The 8320-nt window shown below is 32.6% G+C and overlaps 1 protein-coding gene across 1 annotated transcript; it reads right to left on the bottom strand.

Moving 5' to 3' along the window:
• Positions 1-3486: 3486 nt before the first annotated feature.
• Positions 3487-5230, bottom strand: LOC116015760. The gene is made up of 2 exons (XM_031255933.1): positions 5108-5230; positions 3487-3789 (listed from the first exon to the last, which is right to left on the bottom strand). Exons 1-2 carry the CDS (start codon positions 5228-5230, stop codon positions 3487-3489), a joined length of 426 nt encoding a protein of 141 aa, XP_031111793.1.
• Between the last annotated feature and the right edge of the window lie 3090 nt (positions 5231-8320).

Below are 8320 nucleotides of genomic sequence, written 5' to 3'. Positions count from 1 at the left end.
TTCCCCCCCCCCCCCCCCATGATACTAATAATTGAGTCCTTTTTATAATTTAGTTTTTATTTCAAACTTTTTTGTCAATCTAAAAATAATTTTCTTTTTGTAAGCAGTTTTTGTTGTATACAAGTCAAGGTCAGTCTCTCACTCTTCACAAGTTGAGTAAAAAAGAAAATACAGTGTGTGTGTATATATATATATATATATATATATATATATATATATATTACCAATTAAGCAGCTACTTCTGGTTTGAGTGAGTGGTTTCTGTCCCTTCAAGCTAGTGGTTGCAGATGTATTCCTTGGGCAAATTATATTGACCAAAATCATCATTGTTCATCTTCATCAATCATCATCCTATCCGTGGGCAGACAACAAATTTATTAACCTTGTCATATATGTAGTCTATAGAAAATAGAAATAAAAGGGGACTTGTACTTTCAATTCACTTTTTAGTAGTACAAATATTTGTCACAAAAATTTTTAAAAAAAAATTATAAATTAGTGACAATAACGCGTGATGCGTGTTAAACATGTATATCTTAGGAGTCAAATATCAATAATTTGGGCATTGTATTTATGAAAGGAATTAATAATTTAATAATTTTTCATTTTTAAGAGTTAAGAATATGAATGATAAAAAAATTGGTTAACAACTATATTGTAATAAAATGTTCCTAGTTGTATGAATTCTAATTGGGGATTGCAATTTCGATAAGATTAATGCATTTTTTGACTTATAATGTGATGAGTTACATGCCATTTCAGATGTAATACGAAGAACATGTATGCAGATGCTTGTTAGAAAACAAGTTCATGAAGCAATGAGTAATTATAAAATATTGATATGTTGGTTGTTATAAGTATGCACCAATCTTGTCGACTTGAAACGATATGGTTGTTGTGTACACATGTTGGACTAGTGTTTATCAATATGTCTGTATTCTTTTGTGGCAAAAGTGTTAAATAGTCCCATCAACCATTCGTAAGTGCTTAATTAACTCCTTATTCTAAAATAATATCAAATTGGTCATATTTAGTTTTAAAATTGTGTTAGCTCAGCATTTTCTCCAAGTTTTCATCATATAACGAGATCGGGTGTGTTTGGTTCGCACATGAAAATTAGAATCGGTTTGAGTATCAAATACTTGATAATGGTAATGGGTTTTGGTGAAAGTATTTTGGATGTTTGGTAGTAGGGTGGAATGAGAATGGTTATTAATAGTTGGGAAGAAAGGATGAAGAAAAATGAAACCCTTATTTAATAAGGGTATGAGTTTTTCAATTAATAAGAGTATGAGTTTTTTAATTAATGGGATATTCCAAACCCATAGTAGTATTCTAAAAATATGTCAACCAAACAATAACAATCACTTTGATACCCTTACCTTATAACAAAACCCGTCAACCAAACACACCCTTAGTAGCTATATCTGAATGATCAATCTCATGTGAGGTCGCCAAATCAGCTACCAACGGAAGGTGATGATTAAGGAGGAGATGACAATGTTAGTAGAAACAAGTGGTACCTCCGATAAATCAAAGCTCTTTGGTAAATCCAATAAATCTAGCAAGTCTAGTTGTTCTAGTATATCCTGTTTCCATGATAGATCTTACACACCATTGGCAGATATATATCATTCCTCTAGAAGAAGCTTAGAATATGGAGGATATATACCTCAAAGAATCTTAACATTTCCTTAAATTTTGGACCTGATCTAAATTCTAGCTACGCCCATTTTAGCGACGGACGATTTCCGTCGCTAACCAGTTTAGCGACGGATTTTACCCGTTTAGCGACGGAAATCGTCCGTCGCTATATTCGGTTTTTTTTTGTAGTGTTCGAAGTGTGCTTGAAGGGATTCACACAAGGTTGTCAAGGCAATATGGCGCTATGTTTGCTTGCTTCATATCTCAAATGAAACCAAAGACTATGAATGAGGCCCTAGGTGACCCAAATTTGATTGAGGGAATAATGCATGATGAGCTCAATCAATTTGAGAGTAACCAAGAAGTGTGGAACTTGGTTCGAAGGCCAAGACATCAAAATGTAATTGGCACCAATTCGTATTCCTAATAAACTCATAAAATATTACAATTAGGTCATATTACTGTTGAATAGATTAAGACTGATGTGGTGTTAATGAAATTAACACGTGGTGTCCTGATATTTATGTAGATTTTAATTACAAATTTTTTATATTATTTTTTAAAATAATTGAGTGATTGAATTTATAACTCCTTTAATAATTAAAGAACTAAATTAATCAGGAAGTGTTGATGAACCAAAAGTGTGAATATTTCTATTTACAGTTGATTTAATTTGTCTCGTGTTGTTAAGAAAGCTTCGCTTTAATTTGAAGCAAATTCTATATATTCACACTAAGATTATTTTATTTTATTATTATTATTATTATTATTTTTTAAAACCCACCTAATAACCTTTGAAGAGTGGGAGGGGCCTGGAACATCCGGCCAAATTTATTAAAACCAAAAGGGAACATACAATCATGTGTAAGCTAAGGAGGAAAGCCATGATATCAATTTATCAAACGCAATTTATAGTTTTTTTTTTTTTTTTTTTAAGAAAACACAACATATAGTTTATTTGTAATTTAATTGAAATATGTTTTATTGAGACTATAATCTAAGATATCTGTAATATCTGACCAACATAATTATGCCAACACACATGTAACCTTATGCTTGAAATGGTAACAGTTATATCATTAAGTCATAAGGTACTTGGCCATATAGAGGGGAAAAGAGCTAAGCTCCGCTAAATAGAGCCAATGCAGAGGGGGAAAACCCAACCTCTCTATACCAATATTAAGAGTAGAAACAAACAAAATCTTGCGCCAACAACAAGGTATGATTCGATTTCCACGGTAGACATGGAGCTAAGGATATTGGGAGACCGAAAGCTCAAAAAATTGACGCGTGAAGACTCTTTTTGCGTAGAGTATTATATTATATATACATGCAGGAGTAGAGATTTGTGACTAATAGAATGACTCGTGATTTACCCTCTCCGACGATATTAGACATGGGTCTAGGAACGGGGATTATGAATAATCTAGTAGTGCAACAAAAAATGGTCCAAATTGAAAACTCCTAGAAGCTAGCGTTACACAAACCAAATGAGTAAGACTAAGAAAACTAAATTGAAAGAAGACACTAACACAATGTATAGCTCCCAAGAACCCTAATAAGAAGACCTAAACCAACATCCCGAAAGACAGTAGAGAGAATTCAAGGGCAGCCGAGCAACCCAATCAACCAACTAGCGTTATGGTCATAAGCCAGAAATAAAGTTATTCAAGCGTCCTTGTATTCGAATGGTATCCATTCCAATTCTGGGTGAAAATGCCTATCCAACAAAGATGAAGAAAAACAATTAACGTTGGCAACCAAACAACTAGACATAAATGAATCATGCAATTCAATTAACTAAACAACTATGGATAAATTGAATTTCCTCTGTATAGTATACTACACCTTGCAAAGAATTGTATGGTAGATGTTGGGACCCACTGTGGAGTTGGTTGCACTCACAACGTCAGCGCCTTCCTCTTGAAGAATCCAAATCACTTTATCCATTTTCATCAGCTTCTTCTTCTCTGATCCACACACTATATTTATCTCCAAACGTTCACCGCTTCCACTTTCATTCACGGTTATTACCACTGGTAGTTGAAGAGTATCCTTTTTTGCTTTCAGCTCATTAACGTTTTTCTCTAGTCGTTTGATGCAGTTAGTGGCATGATCCAACACGTCCAAGGTTGGAGATTTTTGCTGTACATCCACGACAAATCATTAATTTTAAAGATAAACATTCCAATCCATGGGTTTCTTGCATATATATATATATATATATATATATATATATATATATATAGGGTAGGGTTCTAATGAGATCACTTGTTTAGGTAAGATCGTGAGATCAGATCTTGTGCATCCATCCAATATTTTAATAGTCTAGATTGATTGACACACACTTCGTTCGCACACATTTAATCACCGTTCGCACACACTTCAACTTAGAATCTTAATCAATCTAGATTATTAAAAGATTTTGAGATCAAATCACACACATTTAATCACCGTTCGCACACACTTCAACTTGGAATTTTAATCAATCTAGATTATTAAAAGATTTTGAGATCAAATCTTGTACATCACCGTTCGCACACATTTAATCACCGTTTGCACACATTTAATCACCATCCGCACACACTTAATTACCATTCGCACACATTTTATTACCGTTCGTACACATTTTATTACCGTTCGCACACACTTCAACTTAGCATCTTAAATCAATCTAGACATTAAATTATTAAATAGATGCACAAAATCTGATCTCACAATCTTACCTAAACAAGTGATCTCATATGATCCTAACTATATATATTGAGAATGTGTTAGGAGCAACACTTCAACTTAGCATCTTAAATCAATCTAGACATTAAATTATTAAATGTATGTACAAAATCTAATCTCACGATCTTACCTAAACAAGTGATCTCATATGATCCTAACTATATATATTGAGAATGTGTTAGGAGCAAACCAACTCGATGAGACATAGATCAAGACAATCCTAGTCAACCTCTGAGGTTGGCCCCGAGACAGACCCCGACGATTACAACCTTGTGCACCAAAGGCCCGTGGTTGGCCTCAAGGCTCCAATGCCGAGCTCGGCCTCGGAGCCCAGCGGGCAAGACGGGCGGACTTGGTCAAAGGCAGTAATCGCACACCCTTTTTTTGGGAAGGGTGAGTTTGATATATATGTTCTCCTATGCATTGTCTTGTTAGTTGTTAGGACATCATCATCTACATTGTAATCTCATTACACCACTTGTAATCTTCTTGCAAATCTGTTCAATATAAGGCTTTGTCTCCTTAAGCTTCATACTTTGTTTTATCATTTATTCCTTAATTATAGGATTTGGTTGTTTTGAGTCGCCAGTTCATTAATTCCATCATATATATATATGAATATAGCACAAGAAATGAAAACTATGCGTACTTTAAACTAACAATTGATTGACTTCAATGAGAAATTGAGTAATGGCATAACTACATATATATACATAAAGACAACTAATACCAGAGAGTTTTCAGGAGAGACGACAGTTGCGAGCTGACGATAAAGGTCCTTCATTTTCTGCCGCCGATTTTTCTCCTTCACATGCCGGGCAGGTTTGGGTACGCGGCTTTCTGGCTGCCACATGTTCCAAAGAGTTTTATTTGTAGGGGTATTATAAGATCCACCTAAAACACATCTGTGTATATATAGCCTTAAAATTAAATAGGCCCACATGAGTGGCTAGTTAGTTCTTGAGCGAAATTATAGGCAAGATGTAAAATCGAGTCTGATTGTCGTGTGAGAGTCACATTCGATGCATGTAACGGGCTCTTTGTATTGCGAGTTCTAGGTATTGATCCTCCTACTTAATGAGCAACTGAATTACATGATTTTTTCACAAATCCTATCAGACCAGGGTGAGGAGGTCGGGAGACAATGGTCGTCAACCATCAAAAAACATGCAAGGGGCCAGGTTTTCATTTCCCATATTAATAAGTGCAATAATCATCATACAAATTACATTTGTAATACTTGGATTACAGTTTTTATTTATTTTATAGCTCAAATATATAGAGTCCTAATAAGAGTACGTATACAAAACTTTCTATTAAAAAACCGTACACCTCGCTTAAAATTTGAGAAAAGAATTATGGTAAAAAAGAAATTTATTTATCATTCCAACTTCAATTTTGATGATATTATAAATGTACTAAAATAATGTTATAAACTAATATTGATATAAATTACTAGTTTGGTATTTTAAAAATCATTCTATCACGGCTTTACAAAACAATAAAAAGCTCCATAAGTCCATTGCACACAAAAATGGAAATACACGATACTTAAATAACAATTTGTTCCAACTAACAATACATTTAAATAAGTCATTCATCATTCAAATTTAATGTCCGTAAAAAAGTCCAAACTTCTTCATTCTCAATTTTTAAAAACTCACAACTTGTTGATGAGCTTATATTGTATTCACAAATTTCAAATTTTAGAAACACAATTTATATTCAAGAAGTTCACAATTCCATTACTAAAAATACACCATTTAAGACCAGGTCCGTAGTATAACTATGGAAAGACTAATTAAGTGACAGGTTGGACAATTTTTACAGTTCTATTTTTACCATAGTATTTCCAAATATATTTCAATAACCAACCAGCTTGAATTGAATAATTCATAATAACGTAACTGTCGTAACACTCTCACTGCATTAATTTTTTTTTTTGAATGTATTAAATAGTGTAATTAAAACGTATTGAGCACGGTATTACAATTTTCCCATGTATTATATTAAATATTGGATAGGCCGCATTAACTACGGCAAATTATGCCGTGGACCAAGGTGGACCTGGGTCCAATACGACGCTGTTTCACTATATATATATATATATATATATATATATATATATATATATATATATATATATATATATATATATATATATATTTTAAATTACTAAACATATAGCCCTGAAATGTGTGAATGTGGAGGTTTCAAATTGTGAATATGGAGCTAGTATATAATTTGTGAATGTAGAGTTATGAATGTGTGAATCTGCAGTAGAGTTAACAGAGTTTTAGCAGTCCTAAAATGTGTGAATGTGGAGGTTTCAAATTGTGAATATGGAGTAAGTGAATGTAGAGTTTGTGTTCTGTTGCGATGATGAGCTGTTAACGTCGTTAATTTTTTTTTTTAAATAAAAAGTTATGAAATGGCGTCGTATTGGACCTGGGTCCACGACATAACAACTGTAGTTTTCTTTAAAGGATACAATAATAGTTATAACTCAATTAGGATATTTTAATTACGGAATATCTAATTATTATGATTATCAAAACTTAAAATACAATTTCAGTGACCAATATAAATAAATATAGACCAAAAACCTTTTACTATAGACAAAAATATGTGTGAGACCATCTCATTAATCATTGGTCGTGAGACGGGTCGGGTTGTAGATAACTTGGTGTGTAAATATCACAATTTGGTTATAAGTATTACAATATTTATCATTAGTAACAATTAATTTTTACCTTAATAGCATCACTATTTTACATATAAGTATTATAATATCAATCATAAGTAACAATTTATTTTTAAATGAAATTGATATTAAATTTTCTACAAAAAATATTACTCTGTACAATATTTTTTTATAAGTAATATTTCGCATATAAGTATTACAATATTTAAATTAGATTAAAATTACACTTTGTAAGTATCACAATTTCAGTAATAAATATTACAATTTTATTACAATATTTATCGTTACTAACAATCATTTACCCCAAGTAGTATCACAATTTCACATATAAATGTTACAATATCCTTATTATAAGTAACATTTTATTTATTTCAATTTGATATTAATTTTTTTTTGAGCACTACTGACTTTGTTACAATGTAGTAGAGTGTTAACCGAGACACCAAGTACCACTAGACCACAAGGTCTTTGGCATATTTCTGTAATAACCCATTATAATTTCTATCCTAAGTAACAAGTAATTATTTTATATTCGATCCATCTCTTGAATTAAGAAGTTGTACACACTAACATATAAGTGAGCGGCAAAGTTTATTCTATATGAGGAGAAGTGCATAACTTCAAGCATGCACGTGATTTTTTGAATGCTTGCATATTGTGTGTGTGAATCGTATTTCAAGTTGACCTTCACCAACGTCCAAACAAAACTTGGCTTTTTGAAATATATCGCATTTAAAGTTGGTTTGTGTGTATCATACTTAAAGTTGTCTTTCACCATGCATGTACAAACAAAACTACGCTTTTTGAAATATTGCCTTGTGAGACTGAAATTGTCAAGCACATCATTTAGGACACACACACACATATATCAGCTCAAATGCGGTTGCGCCCTAACGTACGTTTAGTGCGGACACGCTAATAGTATATAAAAAATGCACCAATAGTGTTAGAAAGATGCACAACAATAAGGTGCACAAATGCGCCACAAAACGCACCATAGTCCCAAAAAATGTGCCATACATCTCCATACCTAATGGTGTGTTTCCGAACATTGTGTGGTGCTTTTGTGCATACCTAATGGTGCGTTTTGTTGTGATGCGTATTTAATGGTTTTTTTTTTGGTGCATTTGTGCATTTTCTAACGCTATTTGTGCATGTTTGAATAACTATTGGTGTGTCTGTACTGACCGTTAAGGTGCGACTACACTGGAACTAGGGTCTATATGTATATAGAAATGG

The sequence above is a fragment of the Ipomoea triloba genome, chromosome 4 (assembly GCF_003576645.1).
Source record: "Ipomoea triloba cultivar NCNSP0323 chromosome 4, ASM357664v1".
Lineage (NCBI taxonomy): Eukaryota > Viridiplantae > Streptophyta > Magnoliopsida > Solanales > Convolvulaceae > Ipomoea > Ipomoea triloba.
This window is presented reverse-complemented; position numbering and strand designations above follow the sequence as displayed.

What these genes read in the sequence shown, in the direction of transcription:
- LOC116015760 (XM_031255933.1), bottom strand. Translation starts at nt 5,230, where the DNA reads ATGTGGCAGCCAGAAAGCCGCGTACCCAAACCTGCCCGGCATGTGAAG. An exon ending in TCTCTCCTGAAAACTCTCTG is followed by an intron (nt 3,790 to 5,107) that starts GTATTAGTTGTC and finishes GTGGATGTACAG; the next exon opens with CAAAAATCTCCAACCTTGGA.